This window comes from Hyla sarda, chromosome 7 (assembly GCF_029499605.1).
Source record: "Hyla sarda isolate aHylSar1 chromosome 7, aHylSar1.hap1, whole genome shotgun sequence".
In the NCBI taxonomy this organism is placed as follows: Eukaryota; Metazoa; Chordata; class Amphibia; order Anura; family Hylidae; genus Hyla; species Hyla sarda.
In genome coordinates this window covers 57,272,636-57,298,874 of record NC_079195.1, presented here as the reverse complement: position 1 = coordinate 57,298,874, position 26,239 = coordinate 57,272,636, and the positions used below count along the sequence as shown (strand labels likewise).

Below are 26,239 nucleotides of genomic sequence, written 5' to 3'. Positions count from 1 at the left end.
CCGGGAGCAAAAATGGGGGGAGTTCTTCTTTTCTTATCGGCAAATCTTTTCATCCGGGATGAAGCCTGTAAAAGAGAATTTTGGGTCTCTTTCCATATGGTGGAAAGATCACGAGTCACTTCATCCACAGCGGGCAAACCAGAGGGCAAGGGAGTAGGGAGGGGGGGAAGAGGGTGACGGCCGTACACCATGAAAAATGGGGACTTAGCAGAAGATTCTGAGACTCTGAAGTTGTATGAGAATTCGGCCCATGGTAGAAGATCTGCCCAGTCATCCTGGCGGGAGGAAACAAAATGCTGTAAATAGTCACCCAGGACCTGATTAATTCTTTCTACTTGCCCATTGGATTGGGGATGATAAGAAGAAGAGAAGTTTAATTTAATCTTGAGCTGTTTACAGAGGGCCCTCCAGAATTTAGACACGAATTGGACGCCTCTATCCGAGACGATATGCGTGGGCAAACCGTGAAGGCGAAAAATGTGTACAAAAAATTGCTTTGCCAACTGAGGCGCTGAAGGAAGACCAGGAAGAGGAATAAAATGTGCCATCTTGGAAAATCGATCAACGACCACCCAAACAACTGTGTTGCCACGGGATGAGGGCAAGTCTGTAATAAAGTCCATACCAATCTGTGACCAAGGCTGTTCGGGGACAGGCAGAGGATGAAGGAGGCCAGCAGGCTTCTGGCGAGGAGTCTTATCCCGGGCACAGACAGTACAGGCCCGCACAAAATCAACAACATCCGTCTCCAGAGTCGTCCACCAATAAAAACGAGAGATGAGTTGCAAGGATTTTTTGATGCCCGCATGGCCTGCGAGGTGGGAGGAGTGTCCCCATTTGAGAATCCCGAGACGCTGGCGTGGAGAAACGAAGGTCTTCCCTGGAGGAGTTTGCCTGATGGAGGCTGGAGAAGTGGAGATCAGACAGTCAGGAGGAATGATGTGTTGCGGAGAGACCTCTACTTCAGAGGCGTCCGAAGAACGAGAGAGGGCATCGGCCCTAATGTTCTTGTCGGCAGGGCGAAAATGAATTTCAAAGTTAAAACGGGCAAAGAACAACGACCACCTGGCCTGGCGAGGGTTCAGTCGTTGGGCAGACTGGAGATAGGAGAGATTCTTGTGATCAGTGTATATGATAACTGGAAATTTTGATCCCTCCAGCAGGTGCCTCCATTCCTCAAGCGCCAATTTAATGGCCAGTAGTTCTCGATCCCCGATGGAGTAGTTTCTCTCCGCCGGAGAGAAGGTCCTAGAAAAAAAACCACAAGTAACAGCATGCCCGGAAGAATTTTTTTGTAGAAGGACAGCTCCAGCTCCCACTGAGGAGGCATCTACCTCCAATAGGAAGGGTTTAGATGGGTCAGGTCTGGAGAGCACGGGAGCAGAAGAAAAGGCAGACTTGAGATGTTTAAATGCGTCTTCCGCTTGGGGAGACCAGGACTGGGGATTGGCATTTTTCTTGGTTGAAGCCACGATAGGAGCCACAATAGTGGAAAAGTGTGGAATAAATTGTCTGTAATAATTGGCGAACCCCAAAAAACGTTGGATAGCACGGAGTCCGGAGGGGCGTGGCCAATCTAAGACGGCAGAGAGTTTATCTGGGTCCATTTGTAGTCCCTGGCCAGAGACCAAGTATCCTAGGAAAGGAAGAGATTGACATTCAAAGAGACATTTCTCCATTTTGGCATAAAGTTGATTGTCCCAAAGTCTCTGAAGAACCATGCGGACATGCTGGCGGTGTTCTTCTAAGTTGGCAGAAAAAATCAGAATATCGTCCAGATAAACCACAACACAGGAATATAAGAGATCACGAAAAATGTTATTAACAAAGTCTTGGAAGACGGCAGGGGCGTTGCACAGGCCAAATGGCATGACCAGATACTCAAAGTGTCCATCTCTGGTGTTAAATGCAGTCTTCCATTCGTCCCCCTCCCTGATGCGGATGAGATTATAAGCCCCTCTTAAGTCCAGTTTGGTAAAGATGTGGGCACCTTGTAGGCGATCAAAGAGTTCCGAGATAAGAGGTAAGGGGTAGCGTTTTTTTACCGTGATTTTATTAAGTCCGCGGTAATCAATGCAAGGACGTAGGGAGCCATCTTTTTTGGACACAAAAAAAAAAATCCAGCTCCGACAGGAGAGGAGGATTTGCGGATAAACCCCTTTTTTAAATTTTCCTGGATGTACTCTGACATGGCAAGAGTCTCTGGAGCAGACAGAGGATAGATTCTGCCCTGGGGTGGAGTAGTACCCGGGAGGAGGTCAATAGGACAGTCATAAGGCCTGTGAGGAGGTAAAGTCTCAGCTTGCTTTTTGCAAAAGACGTCAGCATAGTCCATATAAGCCTTAGGAAGACCGGATACAGGGGGAACCACAGGCTCACGGCAGGGAGTACTGGGAACCGGTTTAAGACAGTCCTTGAGACAAGAAGTACCCCAGTTCTTGATTTCTCCTGTGGACCAATCAAGGGTTGGGGAATGGCGTTGAAGCCACGGTAATCCAAGAAGAATTTCAGAAGTGCAGTTGGAGAGGACCAAAAATTCAATTTTTTCGTGATGAGGTCCGATGCACATTAGGAGAGGTTCCGTGCGGTAACGCACGGTACAGTCCAATCTTTCATTGTTAACAGAATTGATGTAGAGGGGTCTGGCGAGACTGGTCACCGGGATGTTGAACCTGTTGATGAGAGAGGCCAAAATAAAATTTCCTGCAGATCCGGAATCCAAGAAGGCCATAGCAGAGAAGGAGAAGGTAGAGGAAGATATCCGCACAGGCACAGTAAGGCGTGGAGAAGCAGAGTTGACATCAAGAACTGTCTCACCTTTGTGCGGAGTCAGCGTACGTCTTTCCAGGCGGGGAGGATGGATAGGACAATCCTTCAAGAAGTGTTCGGTACCGGCACAGTACAGGCACAGATTCTCCATGCGGCGTCGTGTCCTCTCTTGAGGTGTCAAGCGAGACCGGTCAACTTGCATAGCCTCCACGGCGGGAGGCACAGGAACGGATTGCAGAGGACCAGAGGAGAGAGGAGCCGGGGAGAGAAACCGCCTCGTGCGAACAAAGTCCATATCCTGGCGGAGCTCCTGACGCCTTTCGGAAAAACGCATGTCAATGCGGGTGGCCAGATGAATAAGTTCATGCAGGTTAGCAGGAATTTCTCGTGCGGCCAGCACATCTTTAATGTTGCTGGATAGGCCTTTTTTTAAAGGTCGCGCAGAGGGCCTCATTATTCCAGGATAATTCGGAGGCAAGAGTACGGAATTGGATGGCGTACTCGCCAACAGAAGAATTACCCTGGACCAGGTTCAGCAGGGCAGTCTCAGCAGAAGAGGCTCGGGCAGGTTCCTCAAAGACACTTCGAATCTCCGTGAAGAAGGAGTGTACAGAGGCAGTGACAGGGTCATTGCGGTCCCAGAGCGGTGTGGCCCATGACAGAGCTTTCCCAGACAGAAGGCTGACTACGAAAGCCACCTTAGACCTTTCAGTAGGAAACTGGTCCGACATCATCTCCAAGTGCAAGGAACATTGCGAAAGAAAGCCACGGCAAAACTTAGAGTCCCCATCAAATTTATCCGGCAAGGATAATCGTAGGCCGGAAACGGCCACTCGCTGCGGAGGAGGTGCAGGAGCTGGCGGAGGAGATTGTTGCTGGAGTTGTGGTAATAGCTGCTGTAGCATCACGGTCAGTTGAGACAGCTGGTGGCCTTGTTGCGCTATCTGTTGCGACTGCTGGGCGACCACCGTGGTGAGGTCGGCGACAACTGGCAGTGGGACTTCAGCGGGATCCATGGCCGGATCTACTGTCACGGTTCGGCTGGCTGGAGGTGGATCCTCTGTGCCAGAGAGGGATTGGCGTGGACCGTGTTGGTGGACCGGTTCTAAGTTGCTACTGGTATTCACCAGAGCCCGCCGCAAAGCGGGATGGTCTTGCAGCGGCGGTAGCAACCAGGTCGTATCCACCAGCAACGGCTCAACCTCTCTGACTGCTGAAGATGGGCGCGGTACAAGGGAGTAGACAAGAGCAAGGTCGGACGTAGAAGAAGGTCAGGGCAGGCAGCAAGGATCGTAGTCAGGGGCAACGGCAGGAGGTCTGGAACACAGGCTAGGAATAGTGTTGCTCCCTTTCCCTGTATTTCCCATTCCTTTTGAATCCCCTCTTGTGGTGTACATTTGTCGTACGGTTTGTCTCAGATGCTGTTTTGAGACTTTTTATTGTGACTTTTTGCTTTAGAAGGTTTTTCTGAAGGAACACACTTGTCATGATTTTAGTTGATATCATGCAGTAGTCAGGAATTCATGATATGTGACTTTTCAGTTTGTCGCATCTTTTGTCGCAACTGTGCTACATTAGGCGCAAAGCTACACCAGCCCGTACTTGACTTACATAACTGACTGCAAACAGCATTTTTAAAAAGTTACACATTTTGTTGCACGGAATAAAAAGTCGCAGAAAGGCACCATACAAAGTGGTGTACTGAAGTAAGAAATGTGATTGTCACGGTTCGGCTGGCTGGAGGTGGATCCTCTGTGCCAGAGAGGGATTGGCGTGGACCGTGTTGGTGGACCGGTTCTAAGTTGCTACTGGTATTCACCAGAGCCCGCCGCAAAGCGGGATGGTCTTGCAGCGGCGGTAGCAACCAGGTCGTATCCACCAGCAACGGCTCAACCTCTCTGACTGCTGAAGATGGGCGCGGTACAAGGGAGTAGACAAGAGCAAGGTCGGACGTAGAAGAAGGTCAGGGCAGGCAGCAAGGATCGTAGTCAGGGGCAACGGCAGGAGGTCTGGAACACAGGCTAGGAATAGTGTTGCTCCCTTTCCCTGTATTTCCCATTCCTTTTGAATCCCCTCTTGTGGTGTACATTTGTCGCACGGTTTGTCTCAGATGCTGTTTTGAGACTTTTTATTGTGACTTTTTGCTTTAGAAGGTTTTTCTGAAGGAACACACTTGTCATGATTTTAGTTGATATCATGCAGTAGTAAGGAATTCATGATATGTGACTTTTCAGTTTGTCGCATCTTTTGTCGCAACTGTGCTACATTAGGCGCAAAGCTACACCAGCCCGTACTTGACTTACATAACTGACTGCAAACAGCATTTTTAAAAAGTTACACATTTTGTTGCACGGAATAAAAAGTCGCAGAAAGGCACCATACAAAGTGGTGTACTGAAGTAAGAAATGTGATTGTCACGGTTCGGCTGGCTGGAGGTGGATCCTCTGTGCCAGAGAGGGATTGGCGTGGACCGTGTTGGTGGACCGGTTCTAAGTTGCTACTGGTATTCACCAGAGCCCGCCGCAAAGCGGGATGGTCTTGCAGCAGCGGTAGCAACCAGGTCGTATCCACCAGCAACGGCTCAACCTCTCTGACTGCTGAAGATGGGCGCGGTACAAGGGAGTAGACAAGAGCAAGGTCGGACGTAGCAGAAGGTCAGGGCAGGCAGCAAGGATCGTAGTCAGGGGCAACGGCAGGAGGTCTGGAACACAGGCTAGGAACACACAAGGAAACGCTTTCACTGGCACAATGGCAACAAGATCCGGCGAGGGAGTGCAGGGGAAGTGAGGTATAAGTAGGGAGTGCACAGGTGAACACACTAATTAAGCCTGCTGCGCCAATCAGTGGCGCAGTGGCCCTTTAAATTGCAGAGACCCGGCGCGCGCGCGCCCTAAGGAGCGGGGCCGCGCGCACCGGGACAAGACCGACGGTGAACGAGTCAGGTACGGGAGCCGGGATGCGCATCGCGAGCGGGCGCCTCCCGCATCGCGAATCGCATCCCGGCTGAGAGAGATATTGCAGCGCACCCGGTCAGCAGGTCTGACCGGGGCGCTGCAAATGCGAGGATGTTGCGAGCGCTCCGGGGAGGAGCGAGGACCCGGAGCGCTCGGCGTAACAGTACCCCCCCCTTGGGTCTCCCCCTCTTCTTGGAGCCTGAGAACCTGAGGATAAGACTTTTGTCTAGGATGTTGTCCTCAGGTTCCCAGGATCTCTCTTCTGGGCCACAGCCTTCCCAATCCACCCAAAAATTTTTTTTTCCTCTGACCGTCTTGGAGGCCAGAATCTCCTTCACGGAGAAGACGTCAGAAGAACCGGAAACAGGAGTGGGAGAAACAAGTTTGGGAGAGAAGCGGTTAATGATGAGTGGTTTAAGGAGAGAGACATGGAAGGCATTGGGAATACGAAGAGAAGGAGGAAGAAGGAGTTTGTAAGAGACAGGGTTAATCTGGCACAAGACTTTGAAAGGACCAAGATAGCGTGGTCCCAGTTTGTAACTGGGGACACGAAAGCGGACATATTTAGCGGAGAGCCATACCTTGTCTCCGGGAGCAAAAATGGGGGGAGTTCTTCTTTTCTTATCGGCAAATCTTTTCATCCGGGATGAAGCCTGTAAAAGAGAATTTTGGGTCTCTTTCCATATGGTGGAAAGATCACGAGTCACTTCATCCACAGCGGGCAAACCAGAGGGCAAGGGAGTAGGGAGGGGGGGAAGAGGGTGACGGCCGTACACCATGAAAAATGGGGACTTAGCAGAAGATTCTGAGACTCTGAAGTTGTATGAGAATTCGGCCCATGGTAGAAGATCTGCCCAGTCATCCTGGCGGGAGGAAACAAAATGCTGTAAATAGTCACCCAGGACCTGATTAATTCTTTCTACTTGCCCATTGGATTGGGGATGATAAGAAGAAGAGAAGTTTAATTTAATCTTGAGCTGTTTACAGAGGGCCCTCCAGAATTTAGACACGAATTGGACGCCTCTATCCGAGACGATATGCGTGGGCAAACCGTGAAGGCGAAAAATGTGTACAAAAAATTGCTTTGCCAACTGAGGCGCTGAAGGAAGACCAGGAAGAGGAATAAAATGTGCCATCTTGGAAAATCGATCAACGACCACCCAAACAACTGTGTTGCCACGGGATGAGGGCAAGTCTGTAATAAAGTCCATACCAATCTGTGACCAAGGCTGTTCGGGGACAGGCAGAGGATGAAGGAGGCCAGCAGGCTTCTGGCGAGGAGTCTTATCCGGGGCACAGACAGTACAGGCCCGCACAAAATCAACAACATCCGTCTCCAGAGTCGGCCACCAATAAAAACGAGAGATGAGTTGCAAGGATTTTTTGATGCCCGCATGGCCTGCGAGGTGGGAGGAGTGTCCCCATTTGAGAATCCCGAGACGCTGGCGTGGAGAAACGAAGGTCTTCCCTGGAGGAGTTTGCCTGATGGAGGCTGGAGAAGTGGAGATCAGACAGTCAGGAGGAATGATGTGTTGCGGAGAGACCTCTACTTCAGAGGCGTCCGAAGAACGAGAGAGGGCATCGGCCCTAATGTTCTTGTCGGCAGGGCGAAAATGAATTTCAAAGTTAAAACGGGCAAAGAACAACGACCACCTGGCCTGGCGAGGGTTCAGTCGTTGGGCAGACTGGAGATAGGAGAGATTCTTGTGATCAGTGTATATGATAACTGGAAATTTTGATCCCTCCAGCAGGTGCCTCCATTCCTCAAGCGCCAATTTAATGGCCAGTAGTTCTCGATCCCCGATGGAGTAGTTTCTCTCCGCCGGAGAGAAGGTCCTAGAAAAAAAAACACAAGTAACAGCATGCCCGGAAGAATTTTTTTGTAGAAGGACAGCTCCAGCTCCCACTGAGGAGGCATCTACCTCCAATAGGAAGGGTTTAGATGGGTCAGGTCTGGAGAGCACGGGAGCAGAAGAAAAGGCAGACTTGAGATGTTTAAATGCGTCTTCCGCTTGGGGAGACCAGGACTTGGGATTGGCATTTTTCTTGGTTAAAGCCACGATAGGAGCCACAATAGTGGAAAAGTGTGGAATAAATTGTCTGTAATAATTGGCGAACCCCAAAAAACGTTGGATAGCACGGAGTCCGGAGGGGCGTGGCCAATCTAAGACGGCAGAGAGTTTATCTGGGTCCATTTGTAGTCCCTGGCCAGAGACCAAGTATCCTAGGAAAGGAAGAGATTGACATTCAAAGAGACATTTCTCCATTTTGGCATAAAGTTGATTGTCCCAAAGTCTCTGAAGAACCATGCGGACATGCTGGCGGTGTTCTTCTAAGTTGGCAGAAAAAATCAGAATATCGTCCAGATAAACCACAACACAGGAATATAAGAGATCCCGAAAAATTTTATTAACAAAGTCTTGGAAGACGGCAGGGGCGTTGCACAGGCCAAATGGCATGACCAGATACTCAAAGTGTCCATCTCTGGTGTTAAATGCAGTCTTCCATTCGTCCCCCTCCCTGATGCGGATGAGATTATAAGCCCCTCTTAAGTCCAGTTTGGTAAAGATGTGGGCACCTTGTAGGCGATCAAAGAGTTCCGAGATAAGAGGTAAGGGGTAGCGGTTTTTTACCGTGATTTTATTAAGTCCGCGGTAATCAATGCAAGGACGTAGGGAGCCATCTTTTTTGGACACAAAAAAAAAATCCAGCTCCGACAGAAGAGGAGGATTTGCGGATAAACCCCTTTTTTAAATTTTCCTGGATGTACTCTGACATGGCAAGAGTCTCTGGAGCAGACAGAGGATAGATTCTGCCCTGGGGTGGAGTAGTACCCGGGAGGAGGTCAATAGGACAGTCATAAGGCCTGTAAGGAGGTAAAGTCTCAGCTTGCTTTTTGCAAAAGACGTCAGCATAGTCCATATAAGCCATAGGAAGATCGGATACAGGGGGAACCACAGGGTCACGGCAGGGAGTACTGGGAACCGGTTTAAGACAGTCCTTGAGACAAGAAGTACCCCAGTTCTTGATTTCTCCTGTGGACCAATCAAGGGTTGGGGAATGGCGTTGAAGCCACGGTAATCCAAGAAGAATTTCAGAAGTGCAGTTGGAGAGGACCAAAAATTCAATTTTTTCGTGATGAGGTCCGATGCACATTAGGAGAGGTTCCGTGCGGTAACGCACGGTACAGTCCAATCTTTCATTGTTAACAGAATTGATGTAGAGGGGTCTGGCGAGACTGGTCACCGGGATGTTGAACCTGTTGATGAGAGAGGCCAAAATAAAATTTCCTGCAGATCCGGAATCCAAGAAGGCCATAGCAGAGAAGGAGAAGGTAGAGGAAGATATCCGCACAGGCACAGTAAGGCGTGGAGAAGCAGAGTTGACATCAAGAACTGTCTCACCTTTGTGCGGAGTCAGCGTACGTCTTTCCAGGCGGGGAGGACGGATAGGACAATCCTTCAAGAAGTGTTCGGTACCGGCACAGTACAGGCACAGATTCTCCATGCGGCGTCGTGTCCTCTCTTGAGGTGTCAAGCGAGACCAGTCAACTTGCATAGCCTCCACGGCGGGAGGCACAGGAACGGATTGCAGAGGACCAGAGGGGAGAGAAACCGCCTCGTGCGAACAAAGTCCATATCCTGGCGGAGCTCCTGACGCCTTTCGGAAAAACGCATGTCAATGCGGGTGGCCAGATGAATAAGTTCATGCAGGTTAGCAGGAATTTCTCGTGCGGCCAGCACATCTTTAATGTTGCTGGATAGGCCTTTTTTAAAGGTCGCGCAGAGGGCCTCATTATTCCAGGATAATTCGGAGGCAAGAGTACGGAATTGGATGGCGTACTCGCCAACAGAAGAATTACCCTGGACCAGGTTCAGCAGGGCAGTCTCAGCAGAAGAGGCTCGGGCAGGTTCCTCAAAGACACTTCGAATCTCCGTGAAGAAGGAGTGTACAGAGGCAGTGACAGGGTCATTGCGGTCCCAGAGCGGTGTGGCCCATGACAGAGCTTTCCCAGACAGAAGGCTGACTACGAAAGCCACCTTAGACCTTTCAGTAGGAAACTGGTCCGACATCATCTCCAAGTGCAAGGAACATTGCGAAAGAAAGCCACGGCAAAACTTAGAGTCCCCATCAAATTTATCCGGCAAGGATAATCGTAGGCCGGAAGCGGCCACTCGCTGCGGAGGAGGTGCAGGAGCTGGCGGAGGAGATTGTTGCTGGAGTTGTGGTAATAGCTGCTGTAGCATCACGGTCAGTTGAGACAGCTGGTGGCCTTGTTGCGCTATCTGTTGCGACTGCTGGGCGACCACCGTGGTGAGGTCGACGACAACTGGCAGTGGGACTTCAGCGGGATCCATGGCCGGATCTACTGTCACGGTTCGGCTGGCTGGAGGTGGATCCTCTGTGCCAGAGAGGGATTGGCGTGGACCGTGTTGGTGGACCGGTTCTAAGTTGCTACTGGTATTCACCAGAGCCCGCCGCAAAGCGGGATGATCTTGCAGCGGCGGTAGCAACCAGGTCGTATCCACCAGCAACGGCTCAACCTCTCTGACTGCTGAAGATGGGCGCGGTACAAGGGAGTAGACAAGAGCAAGGTCGGACGTAGAAGAAGGTCAGGGCAGGCAGCAAGGATCGTAGTCAGGGGCAACGGCAGGAGGTCTGGAACACAGGCTAGGAATAGTGTTGCTCACGAATATTCGCAATTCGAATATTATTCGCGAATATCGCATATTCGCGAATTCGCGAATTTCGCGAATATAGCGCTATATATTCGTAATTACGAATATTCGTTTTTTTGGTTTTTTTTTTCACAGTACACATCACAGTGATCATCCCTCTCTGCTTCCAGCTTGTGTGGTGTAAAGAAGGCTCTAATACTACTGTGTGAGACTGGCGTGCGAAAATTCGCATATGCGAAAAGTCGTGTATGCTAATTTTCGCATATGCGAAGTTTCGCGTATGCTAATTTTGAATACGCTATTATTCACATATGTTAAGTTTCGCATACGCGAATTTTCGTATATGCGAAAATAAAACGAGAATATAACGAATATGCGAATATTCGCGAATATATGACGAATATTCGTCCATATATTTGCGAATATTCGCGAATTCGAATATGGCCTATGCCGCTCAACACTAGCTAGGAACACACAAGGAAACGCTTTCACTGGCACAATGGCAACAAGATCCGGCGAGGGAGTGCAGGGGAAGTGAGGTATAAGTAGGGAGTGCACAGGTGAACACACTAATTAAGCCTGCTGCGCCAATCAGTGGCGCAGTGGCCCTTTAAATTGCAGAGACCCGGCGCGCGCGCGCCCTAAGGAGCGGGGCCGCGCGCGCCGGGACAAGACCGACGGGGAACGAGTCAGGTACGGGAGTCGGGATGCGCATCGCGAGCGGGCGCCTCCCGCATCGCGAATCGCATCCCGGCTGAGAGAGATATTGCAGCGCACCCGGTCAGCAGGTCTGACCGGGGCGCTGCAAATGCGAGGATGTTGCGAGCGCTCCGGGGAGGAGCGGGGACCCGGAGCGCTCGGCGTAACAGTGATCAGTGCTAAATTTATCACAGGCCCTGCACCTTGTAATAAATCTGATGCTGGTGCACAGTTTCCACCACATGAATTAATTGGGTAAAAAGATGTTCACCTACACCACTCTTAATGAATACCCCCTTAGTTTTGGATCAATAACTGCAGTGGAAACCCAACCTTAAAGGGGTACCAGTGTTTGGAACATTTTTTTCTGAACTCTGGATCTGGGCAGGGGGGTCGTGATGTCACGGCCACACCCCTTGTTATGTCACACCACACCCCCTCAATGCAAGTCTATGGGAGGGCAGCTGCCAGGCCCCTCCAATCAGGGGCGGATCCAGAGTCTAGTCTCGGGAGGGGCACTATTAGAGAATTTTGCGTTGGCGGACAGAAAATAAGGTGTTGCTTAAAGAACTTACAATATTATTAAATGTATCCAGTATAATAATCAAATATACCAATTTCCACAGAATGGGAAAGTGCTAAAGAAGTTTTTACCATTTAAAACTACAGCTCCCAGTATGACCTAAGTAGTGGTGAGGAAATGCTGGGAGTTGTTGTTTCACCCATCATTACTGCAAAACTTACAAGTGACTACCACTCTGATGGGACAGTCAGGACAATACACAATGATATCAGTGACTACAGGTGACGTCTTCTCTATAGTCTTTCCTTTTCTAATTCAGATGGTACATACCACTGGGTCCAGCTAAATACTCTCGCTGCATAACTTGACGCCCAGACTGCTCCTCACTATGTCAGCGGAGTCCGATCCTCTATATGAAAAAAGTATTATTATAATACTGCCAAACATCCTATCCTTTGAATATAATTCTGACACACTGTACCCTCCGAATATACTACAACTCACTTTACCCTTTGAATACAATACTGCCACACACTGTACCCTCTGAATATAATACTGCCACACACTGTACCAACTGAATATAATACTGCCATACATTGTACCCACTGAATATAATACTGCCACACATTGTACCCACTGAATATAATACTGCCACACACTGTACCCTCTGAATATAATACTGCCACACACTGTACCAAATGAATATAATACTGCCATACATTGTACCCACTGAATATAATACTGCCACACATTGTACCCACTGAATATAATACTGCCACACACTGTACCCTCTGAATATAATACTGCCACACACTGTACCCACTGAATATAATACTGTCACACACTGTACCAACTGAATATAATACTGCCACACACTGTACCCCTGAATATAATACTACCACACACTGTATGCTCTAAATATCCCTCTGAATACAATACCGTGATGTATTGTGGCTAATGAAAACCGTACTACCCCAGAAATTCCTTATACTCTGTTCCCCTCATATATAGTAGTAATGCCCCATCCTGTGCCCCCACATATAACTATGACCTGTCCTGTTCCCCCTCATAATAATAATGCCCTCTTTCCTGTGCCCCTACCATATAATGCCCCCTGTGCTGTGCCCCTCACATATAATGCCCCTGCAATGTTCCCCTCACATATAATGCCTCCCAATCCTGCTCCCTCAGGGGGCATTATAAGTGAGGGGAAAATAACAGGGGGGCATTATAAGACAGGGCACATTATATGTTAGGGGCACATGACAGGGGCTCCTCACTTATAATGCCCCCCTATCATGTGCCCCTCACATATAATGCCTCTGTAATGTTTCCCTCACATATAATGCCCCCTGTCCTGCCCTTCAGGGTGCCCTCACTTATAATGCCCCCCTGTCATGTGCCCCTCACTTATAATGCCCCCCTGTCTTGGGCCACTAATATATAATGTGCTTCGACTTATAATGCCCCGTTATGTTCCCCTCACATATAATGCCCCCTGTCCTGCACCCTCAGGGGGCATTTTAAGTAAGGGGCACATAAAAGGAGGGCATTATAAATCAGAGCACATTATTTGTTAGTGGCACATGACAGGGGGGCATTATAAGTGAGGGGCACATGACAGGGGGGCATTATAAGTGAGGGGCACATGACAGGGGAGCATTATAAGTCAGGGGCACATGACAGGGGGGCATTATAAGTGAGGGGCTCATGACAGGGGGCATTATAAGTGAGGGGCACATGACAGGGGGCATTATAAGTGAGGGGCACATGACAGGGGGCATTATAAGTGAGGGGCACATGACAGTGGGAGCATGATAATTGAGGGGCACATGACAGGGGGGCATTATAAGTGAGGGGCACATGACAGGGGGCATTATAAGTGAGGGGCACATGACAGGGGGGCATTATAAGTGAGGGGCACATGACAGGGGGGCATTATAAGTGAGGGGCACATAACGGGGCCCTGTCAGTCTGCCGAAAGTGGCCATTCCAATGTCCCCCGCAGGAGGCTCCGTGCAGGGTTCAGCACCCCCTTCCAGAAGACTGCAGGGGCCCTGTTCGGGAGATTGTAGGGGGTCCTAGCGCTCGGATCCCCCACAATCTATAACTTCTCCTCTGTCTCGGCATCTAAATAGGCTGTAAGTAAATGAAAAATAGATGCTGGCAGCTGTGGGATAGATATGATATAGATATATAGATAGATATAAGATAGTTAGATAGATAGATATGAGATAGATGATAGATAGATAGATGGATAGATAGATATAAGATAGATTGATATGAGATAGATAGATAGATAGATAGATATGAGATAGATAGATAGATAGATAGATAGGAGATAGATTGATTGATATGAGATAGATAGATGATATATAGATATGCGATAGATAGATGATAGATAGATATGAGATAGATAGATAGATAGATAGATATGAGATAGATAGATAGATAGATAGATACATAGATATGTGAGATAGATAGGAGATAGAAAGACAGATAGATCAGTGTTCCCCAACCAGGGTGCCTCCAGCTGTTGTAAAACTACAACTCCCAGCATGCCCACAAAGCCAAATACATGCTGGGAGTTGTTGTTTTACAATAGTTAGAGGCCTCTGCTGGGAAACACTGATAAGAGTTCCCCTTTACCTGTCTCCCGAGCCTGACCCCCCCCCCCCCCCCCCCCCTTTCGTCATCTTCCCCTAAAGTTACTTAACATGAAGGGCAGCATCAGGGTGGGCAGGGGGGGTCTGGAGGCATTGGGTGCGTGTCCGGGCCTGTGGTGGAGGGCAGTAAGCTGAGCCCGGCGTGCTGGAAACACAGAGGGGTGAGAGGGGGAGGAGCTTATCTCTTCCCAGCCCCTGCACAGTGTAATGGCTGCAGACTGAATGATGCTGAGACCGAAGCATTCTCAGCACTGACAAGCAGCCTGTAGAGGATGGTGTCCTGCAGAGAATGGTGTCTCCGGCGGTTCACACGCTGCATCACCGCTCATCACTAATAGTATAGGGAGGGGCAGCAATCTCGGGGTGGGGGGGCAATTGCCCCGTTGTTGCCCCCCCCCCTGGATCCGCCACTGCCTCCAATAGACTTGCATTGAGGGGGCGTGTCATATCGTCACGAGGGGAATGGATGATGTCACAACCCTGCTGCCCGCACCCAGTGGAGTACCCCTATAAGGAGTTGATAAAAGAATTTAGCTTTATAATGTCTTATCTCAGTGCCTTTAAAAACGTTTTGTTTGGTTTTTTAAGGTGGTACATTCCTCTATAATTCATATAATTCTGTCCCATTAAAACTGATGCTTATGATTTTTTTTAATCGCTTAGGTATACATATGGGAAACCAGTCCAAGGGGTTGTTACAGCCTCTGTTTGTCATGATCTTGAAGTCTATTACTGTACTTGGTGGTGTACAGTAGGAAAAACACCCAAATGTGCTAATTTCACTGGAGAGGTGAGGTCTTGTTTTCTATACTTTATTGTTACAACAAAGTATTAAACAAATTAAACTCTTACCCGTTATTAGATATTATTATCCATGTTGCCTTCAATTACACTAGGTGGTTGTCCCAACTTGATAAGATCACTCAAAATGCTCCTATAGGGCACACGGACAACATAGAAATTGCAGAACTCATGTATGTAATAAATGGCTGTATAATAAATTGAATCTAGCTTTGTTTAGCTTTGTAGGACCCATTTGTACATAACACTTAAAGCCAATGGATTTTCATTGCCCTTGAGTAATGGTTTAACATATCTGTGGTGATACATTCCATTAGAGTTGAACACTTGGAACACCCATTGATCAGAAAATGGATGTCCAGATGGAACCTGTCACATTGAAAAGTCCAAGAAAGTAACTGCAAAAATTACTATTATAGATACTGACACTTCTTTCGCTTCAGAGGGTCATTTCTATTGCACTTATTGAAGGAATTTTAAGGTTGTAACTGCTGAAGAACTGTTAAAGGGGTTCTCCGGTGCTTACACATCTTATCCCCTATCCAAAGGATAAGATCCCGCCGCTGGGGACCCCCGTGATCTTGCACGCGGCACCCCGTTTGTAATCAGTCCCCGGAGCGTGTTCGCTCCGGGTCTGATTACGGGCAACCACCAAGGCGGCGGCGTGTGACATCACGCCTCCTCCCCCGTGTGACGTCACGCTCCACCCCTCAATGCAAGCCTATGGGAGGGGGCGTGATAGCTATAGGATAAGATGTGTAAGCACCGAAGAATCCCTTTAATGGATCACAATATGATCAACATAAATAGCGTGGTATGAATATGCAAAGAAGTCCAGGGCACTTGGAGGTATCATATGCGAGCAAATCTTTCTTTATTAATCCATAGCATAATAAAACTGGAGGATCGATCAACACATGGACAAGTACTAGTTTTGCGTCATATGACTCGTCATTTATATGTTGGTGTGTTGATCTGGGCTAATGGCCATCAGCCCAGACCTCTGATGAATCTCTGAGGAGCGAAACATGTCAAGGGGGGTATTTGTCTGAGTTTTTAATAAGCCTGTCACCAGTCATATTTTTTTAATTATACTTGTTGTTAGGACTATACCCACAAAACCCCCGCAGAGGTAACTGATCCATGCAAAAATCGAATAAATCATGTAAGGAAAAACATTTCTTAGAGATAAAAATATATTTAATATTAATACATAAATGCAGCAAAGACATACATTTAAAAACATTCAAAAGGACTCACTGCTTGCATAATGATGACAGAGACTATACAGAGATACTAAGATAAAACAGAAAAAGATGGATTCTTACAGTGCCAACGGGGTATGAATGGTAATAGTAACATATGTAGTGGAAGTAAGTACCACTCTCGACTAGCTGCTATAGCAAAGTGCAGGCAGAGATAATGACAAGCATTGCTGCATATGAATATACCGCTGATTAACCCCTTAAGAACCAAGCGTTTTTCTGTTTTTGCACTTTCGTTTTTTCCTTCTTACCTTTCAATTAGGTACCTAAAAATCCATATAAGGGCTTATTTTTTGCGCCACCAATTCTACTTTGTAATGACATCAGTTATTTTACCAAAAAATCTACGGTGAAACGGGAAAAAAATCATTGTGCAACAAAATTGAAGAAAATACACCATTCAGTAAATTTTGGGGGCTTCTGTTTCTACGCTGTACATTTTTCGGTAAAAATTACACTTTATCTTTATCCTGTAGGTCCCTACGATTAAAATGATACCCTACTTATATAGGTTGGATTTTGTCGTACTTTTGGAAAAAATCCTAATTACATGCAGGAAAATTAATACATTTAGAATTGTCCTCTTCTGACCCCTACAACTTTTTTGATTTTTCCGAGTACAGGGTGGTATGAGAGCAAATTTTTGCACCGTGATCTGAAGTTTTAAACGGTACCATTTTTGTTTTGATCAAACTTTTTGATCGCATTTTATTCCTTTTTTTATGGTTTGAAAAGTGACCAAAAATACGCTATTTTGAAATTTGGAATTTTTTTGCGCGTACGCCATTGACTATGCGGTTTAATTCATGATATATTTTTATAGTTCGGACATTTACGCATGCGGCGATATCATATATGTTTATTTTTATTATGTTTATATATTTTTTTATATGGAATTTGGGAAAAGGGGGGCGGGATTTAAACTTTTAATAAGGAAGGGGTTAATGTGTGTTTTTAAACATTTTTTAAACTTTTTCTTTTTACACTTTTAGTCCCCTTAGGGGACTTTTAGGACTTTCCTCATAAAGATCTATCGGATTAAATACAATCCCATTGATCTGTGTGCTCTTCGCTCGATTGATAAAGCCTGGCCAGGCTTTATCATTCAGAGAGCCGGAGCCAACATGGAAGAAGAGGTAAGCCCTCCGGCTACCTCAGCATTGAATACCCCCACACCCCCCCCCCCCCCCCCGGCGCGATCGCGTTGCGGGGGGGCAATCCACCCCACTGGACCACCAGGGACTGTATACAGGCACCTTTAGACGCCGCTGTCAACTTTCACAGCGGCGATCTAAGGGGTTAATAGCTGGCTATTAATGCCGGCCCCTAGCTACAGGAATCAGCTGGGGGGCAGCCGGCGGTATGACGTGGTCTCGAGTCAGGAGCCCGCGTCATACCCGGTTAAGGGCCATTGGATGTGTATACATGTCCATGGTCCTTAAATGGGCACTGTCATGAAAACAAAAAATTGATATGTTGTAGTACTTAAGTACTACAACATATCTCTAATATAGTTTAATAAAAAAAAAGTGATTTTAAAACAGTTTAAAATCACTTTTAAATTCGGCCACTAGGGGTCGCCCTCCTAGTGGCCGAATGCATTCTGCAGTGACGTCACTACAGAATTTCGACTCATTTCAGCCGGGCAAATGAGTCGAAATTCATTCACTGCGCGCTGGCTTCCTGTCTGTCAATCAAACAGGCAGGAAGCCAGCGCAGTAAAGTCCAGGAGCAGCCGCCCTGGCCGCACAATGCACGCAGCCTGTACCTCATCCCAGATGGAGTCTGCACTCTCTCTGCAGACTCCGGTAACTGAATTGGATTCCCCGGCATGTCCTGCATCTGGATTCCCCGTTTCTCCGCAGCTCGCCGCACAGCGCAGAGTTCGCGGTCCCGGCTTCTTCTATCCATCTGAGCGACCGGAGGTGAGGGGAGGGGGGTGGGGGCGGAAGGTTGGTACAAATGGGTGCCTTCAGTTGTTTCCCCACTACAACTGCCAGCATGCCCTGTAAGCTAGTAGATGTCAGGGCATGCTGGGAGTTGTAGTTGTGAAACAGCTGGAGGCACCCTGTTAGAACTAAGGGCGGAAGTCCCCCCCCAGCAGGCATCAGTGACGTGGTGCCTGCTGGGGAAGTCTGCCTGGTAGTGAGCACACTACCAGGCAGACAAAATGGCAATTATTAGTCAATAAATATGAAAATAAAGGCAGGGAGGGGGTTAGGGATAGAAGGGCAATAGGCAGGGACAGAAAAAAAAAAAAAGAGGGTTGGTGGGAGCTACCCTTTAAGAGGTTAAAACCTGTGGTAATAACACAAGAAATATGTCATCATTATGCAAGCAGGGATCTTTTTTTTTATATTTAGATGTATGTGTGGTGAGGGTGTTGGAAGGGCAGATGTTGTTAACCCTTAGGGCAGACGGTCTTAACCCTTAGTGTTTGTGACGCCAGGGCGTGGTTAGCCCCTACACCACCCGAGGTATGGCTGCTGGTTCCTGGGTCAGGCTCGGAGCAAATAATCACTCCGATGCAAGGTTACGGAACAACAGCACTTTACTAAGGCAGTCAGATGTTAAAGTCTTTGCAGCTCAGTTTAGGCTCAAGGAGATGCTCAGTGAACTTTAGGAGGCTTGTTGGCTCGCTGGGACTTGTAGTAGACTTAGACTGACTTGTGCAACCCACGCTGACTTTAGTAAATGACACTTGACTATCTTGACTAGACTTCTCCCCTGTATTTGTGCTTACCAGGCTTTGACTTTCACCTGAAGGTTACTGATAGTGGATGCCAGGCTGTGTAGTTAGGCCTTGGTCTCCCTCAGGAACACTAGACAACTCTCAGGTCTTTACTTAACTGTCCCTCAGCAGAACTAAGACTGAACTAAGCTGACTCCTCCCAGCTATATAAGGGAGCAATTTGGAGGAATCCCATAGGTCACCAACAAGTCACCTGTTCACTTGTACCTTCCTTGGCTACATAGGCCTTGACAACAATATTTAAAGGCACAAGTGCCTCAAAAGAGTAACCAGCATATAACATAAGACATTATTAACACTTTAGCATCTGTAGGAGGGATGTGGACTAAAGGGAACACTGAAAGGGAATCCACCACACAGGACAGACAGGTTTACAGGAGGACAACTCCTGTACTGGGCCACCGCATATGTCTTTGTTTCATTTCTGTCTTAATAAAACTTATATTTTGATCTGTTAGAAACGCTTTTCCTTTGTATGATTTGTTGTGAGGACCAAAGCAATATGATGTGATACTCCCAGTGTTATACGATTGTGGGTTCATGCCGCAGTGATAAATACCTATTACGGCTAGACTGGTGACACTGCTGTTTTTAACATCTTTTTTGATCAGGGGAACAGGATTTGTTGGTTGAAGTTCCCTTTCCAATTATCCTTTAATATATCCCTACTGTACAATTTTATCTCTATTAGAAAGCAGGGGCAGATGGTCTAAATATATTAAACTTCAAATTATAATGTATTTTAAACTATATAACAATCCAGTGAACCAAGACAGAGGCTCTGGAAGATATTTAGAACTTACAGAAGGCTGTATAAAAGATCAGTACAATAAAAAAAAATAATAATAATAATAGTGCCATACTGTACATACTAAATAGTAAAGGAAGCTTCGCTTACTGAAGAGCATGAAATCCTCAGAACTTCTGGACACCGATATAATTTTATATTATACTGATGTCCAGAAGTGCTGAGGATTTGATGCTCTTCATTGAGCGAATCTTCCTTTCCTATCCACATTGTTTGCGGCAGCAATGCCCTAACAGCACCTGGTCCAAAGGGGAATCGTGAGTCCCCATACAGGAGAAGTTGAGCGGACTTTTTCCTCTGTCATGCTTTGAACATACGTACAGAGTTCAAAAAAGTTATTTGGAAAAAGTTCAAGGTTCCCAGCAATAATCTCACTGCTGGGAAGAGGAGTGAAAAGGTAAAAGAGTCCGATAACATTGAGAATTACCGTACCTCTCTGAGTGACCTCAAGCGGGAAGGGGTGGGGGGTGAGGGGAGGTGGTGATTTCCCAGATTAAGGTGCTATGAGGACATGGGGAGTTACAAGAACGAAGGGATTTTATATACATTTACTGTATGTCCAGTTTTCTAAGGTGCATCATTTAATATACAACATTTAGATAGAAGGTGTAAGGTTCCACATGATTCATAGTAAAAGAAAGAACCCCACAGATCATCAACGGGGTGCACCGACCATTTGATGACTTTGCGTTATACTAATATACAAGCATAAAATGAATATTCCAGCGCTGAATGCAAGATAAAGATACAATACTTACCTCTTTATGAGACTAATACAATGTATGCACTGAAGAATATGAAATGATAAAGAGCATTACACCTACCTTCATGTCCTATAAAGGACACGATAAATGGTGTTACAATACCCATTACCTATTTTTATTGTGTTTATGATATTTTACGTTTAATTTATCGAACCAACATTCTTTCATTGTTTTGGTTCTTTTCTTTCGTATATGCACATAATTCACTGCTGTATTCTCATCTTTTAACGATTATTATGATGGTTGTTTATTATTTTAATATGAACAAATACATCCTGTATTGTATAGCCTAGAAGTGTCAGACAGACATTTTTGTTCTTTTACCACATTATTCATATTTCTCGGTCGCTCTTCATTGGGGGACACAGACACTGATGGGTATATGCTCTTGCCACTAGGAGGCGCTGACACTAGGAAAAAAAGTCGGCTCCTTCCTGGCAGGATATACCCACCCACTGGAAGTGAGGTAATCAGTTTTAGCTGCTGTCAGTAGGAGGCAAGACACAGGTCTGGGAGCTCCCCAGACCTGGTCTTTATTATTATTTTCTAGTAAGGCCTGTTTAGTTAGGTTTCTTCCTCCCTTTTGTTTCCCTTTTTCAGGTGGGGGTTCAGGAGCATGGCACTACCTGTTCCCCCTCATGCGATAAAGGGGCACAGGCATAGAGTATGCACTGTTAGCCCCTTCTCACCAATGGCCAGAGCCTGGAGGTTGTACCCTGGATCCGGGTCCCCCACTGCTCCTGCTCACCCCGCTATGACAGCCTGGCATGATACAGCGTGGCCATAAGCTGGCTGAAGACTTCAGGGTGAGTATCTGCAGTCTTCGGGTAAGTATGACCCCTCCCCCCCTCCCAGAAAGCCCAAACCAGAATGGCGGTGGTCCAGGTTTCAAGGGGATGAGGGACTCTGTCCTTTAATGGGGTGCTGCATGGAGGTCTCGGTTCCCGGCAGTATGTAAGGGGTTACCTGTGAAGCTCCTATTCTCCGGCACCCATCTCTGCAGTCTTTACATGCGGTTACTCTGCTGCAGGCACGGCAGTGCTGCTCTGCCCCTACAGCTATAGCGCCAAACAGCGCAGATGGCCAGGCCACAGTCTTATCCCCCTGCTTCTCTCACCCGCAGCAGTCATCAGCACACCGTGTCTGCTCACTGTGCAGCCGCTAGCCCTTTCCAGCATCCCCCCTGATCTTTCTCTCACGCCTTCCTCTGGTACTTCTCTGGAGTGCTTATGCCCGCTGGGGTAATTCCCTCCCTCTCAACTGTTGCCTCCGCCATCGGGCTTACACTGCAAGCCGTCAATCATTATTGCGTGCATAGCTCTCCGTTCCTTCCCCTCTACTGCAGTGCAGGAACTAAGGGGTCATATTCCCCTCTCAGCCAGCTGCCATTTTGGCTGAGGGGAGTAGACACATTGCTCCGCCCCCTCCCCTCTTCTGCAGCACAGGAACGGAGGTCTCAATTCTTCCCCTCCCTTCTTCCGCAGCTCGGGAACTCTGTACGTATGTTCAAGGCATGAAAGAGGAAAAAGTCTGCTCACCTTCTCCTGTATGGGGACTCACGATTCCCCTTCGGACTAGGGGCTGTTAGGGCATTGCTGCCGCAAACAAGGTGGATAGGAAAGGAAGCTTTGCTCACTGAAGAGCATGAAATCCTCAGAACTTCTGGACACCGATATAATTTTATATTATACTGATGTCCAGAAGTGCTGAGGATTTGATGCTCTTCAGTGAGCAAAGCTTCCTTTCCTATCCACCTTGTTTGCGGCAGCAATGCCCTAACAGCCCCTAGTCCGAAGGGGAATCGTGAGTCCCCATACAGGAGAAGGTGAGCAGACTTTTTCCTCTGTCATGCTTTGAACATACGTACAGAGTTCAACAAAAATATTTGGAAAAAGTTCAAGGTTCCCAGCAATAATCTCACTGCTGGGAAGAGGAGTGAAAAGTTAAAAGAGTCCGATAACATTGAGAATTACCGTACCTCTGTGAGTGACCTCAAGCGGGAAGGGCTGGGGGGTGAGGGGAGGTGGTGATTTCCCAGATTAAGGTGCTATGAGGACATGGGGGAGTTACAAGCTCATGAAAGAAGGGATTTTATATACATTTACTGTATGTCCAGTATTGTAAGGCCGGATAATTTAATATACAACATTTAGATAGAAGGTGTAAGGTTCCACATGATTCATAGTAAAAGAAAGAACCCCACAGATTGTAATCATCCACGGGGAGCACCGACCATCCGATGACTTTGTGTTATACTAATATACAAGCATAAAATGAATATTCCAGTGCTTTATACAAGATAAAGATACAATGCTTACCTCTATTTGAGACTGTACAATGTATGCATTGAAGAATATGAAATGATAAAGAGCATTACACCTACCTTTGTGTCCTATAAAGGATATGATAAATTGTGTTACAATACCCATTTTATAACTAATCATTGTAACTCTATGAAAGAGAGCACAATGTATTTGCCCTTTACTTATTACATAAATCCTAACTGTATACCTACTTTTTTTGTGTTTATGATATTTTACATTTAATTTATCAAACCAACATTCTTTCCTTGTTTTGGTTCTTTTCTTTCGTATATGCACATGATTCACTGCTGTATTCTCATCTTTCAACAATTTTTATGATGGCTGTTTATTTTTTTTTATATGAACAAATACATCCTATATAGTACAGACAGACATTTTTTGTTCTTTTACCACATTATTCATATTTCTTGGTCACTCTTCATTGGGGGACACAGACACTGAAGGGTATATGCTCTTGCCTTTAGGAGGCGCTGACACTAGGAAAAAAAAGTCAGCTCCTCCCTGGCAGGATATACTCGCCCACTAATTAGTGTCAGTAGGAGGCAAGACACAAGTCTGGGAGCTCCCCAGACCTGGTCTTTTTTTTATAAATTATTTTCTAGTAAGGCCTGTTTAGTTAGGTTTTTTTCCTCCCTTTTGTTTCCCTTTTTAGGTAGGGGTTCAGGAGCATGGTGCTACCTGTTCCCCCTTATGCAATGAAGGGGAACAGGCATAGAGTATGCACTGTTAACCCCTTCTCACCAATGGCCAGTGCCTGGAGGTTGTACCCTAAATCTGGGTCCCCCACTGCCCCTGCTCGCCCCGCTATGACAGCCTGGCATGATGCCGTGTGGCCATAAGCTGGCTGAAGACTTCAGGGTGAGTATCTGCAGTCTTCGGGTAAGTATGACCCTATGACCCTTCCCCCTCCCAGAAAGCCTAAACCAGAATGGCGGTGTCCAGGTCTCAAGGGGTTGAGGGACTCAGTCCTTTCATGGGGCGCTGCATGGGGGCCTCAGTTCCCGGCGGTATGTAAGGGGTTACCTGTGCAGCTCCTCTTCTCCGGCACCCATCCCTGCAGTCTTTACATGAGGTTAATCTGCTGGAGGGAAGGCAGTGCTGCTCTGCCCCTACAGTTATAGCACCAAACAGCACAGATGGCCACAGTCTTATCCCCCTTCTTCTCTCACCCGCAGCAGTCATCGGCACACCGTGCCTGCTCACTGTGCAGCCGCAGGCCCTTTCCAGTGTCCCCCTTGCGCTCTGTCTCTCTCGCCGTCCACTGGTGCTTTTCTGGAGTGCTTATGCCAGCTGGGGTATTCCCTTCCCTCTCCCCTGTGGCCTCCACCATCGGGCTTAAACTGTAAGCCGGCGGCCATTATTGCATGCATAGCTCTGCGTTCCTTCCCCTCCCAGCCGGTTGCCATTTTAGCTGAGGGGGAGTAGACACATTGCTCCGCCCCCTCCCCTCTAAGTTCAATCACCAGCAGAGTCTGCCACATGGTGTCTCATTCTTGGTAGGGTATTTGAAATCCATTCAGTTGGGTTTCTGCCACTGCCAGTCACCCATTACATGTATACCGCACCTGCTGCTAGAGTTCCAGTATCCCATGGTTGGAGATGGAGGTGAGGTTTGTAGTTGCAATGACCCTTATACCAATAAGCCAGACCATGGTCTGGGTGGTTCCCCCCACCACCAATCACATTCACATGTCTCATTCACGGCTGGATTCCGGTGCCCCACTACTTGTGTGCGGTTTCCGAAGGACTAACCATGCGTGTACATGGCCTCTATTCCAATTGGCCAACCAGTTGTCTGTGTGGTCTCCAGCATATACTATGGACCCTATACCAGTAAGCCAGATGCTGGTCTGTGTGGTCCCCAGCATATACTATGGACTCTATGCCAGTAAGCAAGACAGTGGTCTGTGTGGTCTCCAGTATATACAATGGACCCTATAACAGTAAGCCAGACAGTGGTCTGCATGGTTCCTCGGCTGCTGTTCTCCCATAACAAGGCTGTGGCGTACAAGGCTGGAGTTTCTCGTACCTCACTGTGAGGTGTCTAAAGGGGTGTCCCTGCATGCACTGGACCCTAAGCCAGTTAGCTAACCATTGGTCTGAATGGTTTCCTACACTGATACAACAACCATCGTATATCTGCCGCACTTGTGACCGCAGTCCAGTGCCCCACCTTCAGTGTGAGGTGCCCATGGCTATCACTGTTCCCCTTTCACAGAGGGCGTGCTGCTGGTCTGCTACCAGCATCGTTCTGGCACATTGGCACTCCATCTGTTTCACTACTGCCGGCCACCTGCTCTATGTATGCTGTTTTGAGAGGCTTCTGTCCTGGTTCCCCATTGCCATCGTGAGGTACCAGCCTCTGGGTCCTCACATATGCTGTGGACACTCTGCTCGAATGGCACCCACCTTCTCCCTTTTCAGTGGGGTGTACATGGGGCCTTCATGTGGTCGAATTTCCGCACTTCTGCTGCAGCTGGCAGCTGCCTCTATTTTGGAATGGGACATGATAGGGCGACACGGTGTGTTCAACAGCTCCCTAATACCTTCAGTCAGGAGTCAGGATTGCTCAGGGGCATCTGGCTTCTGTTCCAAGGTTTCATCCCATTGGGGACTTACCTCTTTCAGCTTTATGCTAAAACGTATGCACCTTGCTTGCATTCGAAGTAATGTTTTTGCCCGAGATGTCTCCCGGATTCAGATACCTCCAGGACACATATGATTTCTTCATTCCTCTGTATGTTTTTACAGAGTTTCTGGGGTTTCTGTTGACACCCGTTATGTTCTCTCATTACTGTGCGGCGGTGTTTAGCATGCTCATACGGTACCTGGCGTAACCTTGCTAATCCCCCTTACACGGGGGGTGCCGCGATCAGGGGGCTCGGCACGGACTGTGCCGGAGTTACCCATGACTGCCTCTTGGTTCTCCCACTGGAACTGCCATTATAGAGCTCTCTCTCTCCCCCCCCCCCCCCCCCTCCGTTCATAGGTGGGGTATCTACCTGAGTCCCTGTTCTGCTAAGAGTAATCAGGGGGATTTTGGCAGGCTATGTTCCTGTGCTCACTGTCTACTTTTGCAGCCTAGTACTTTGCCCATTTCTTGGTTAACTCCGGCTGCTTTCGCAGCAAGGGCACTCTCCTCTGCTGGGGAAGTTTATAAGTCTTGTGTGATTTGGCCATAGCTGGTCTGGCCATCATCCTGCCTTTGCTCTCCTCTTTCCTTGGTGGGGACTCC

At 47.6% G+C, this 26,239-nt stretch overlaps 1 protein-coding gene across 1 annotated transcript in view; it reads left to right on the top strand.

Annotated features, from left to right (window-relative positions):
* Positions 1-26,239, top strand: part of LOC130281670 (alpha-2-macroglobulin-like) — a 206,361-nt gene that overhangs the window by 42,785 nt on the left and 137,337 nt on the right. Inside the window, exon 9 of the mRNA XM_056529135.1 lies at positions 14,954-15,080. Coding sequence (XP_056385110.1) covers positions 14,954-15,080 — 127 coding nt within the window. The remainder of the gene's footprint in view (positions 1-14,953; positions 15,081-26,239) is intronic.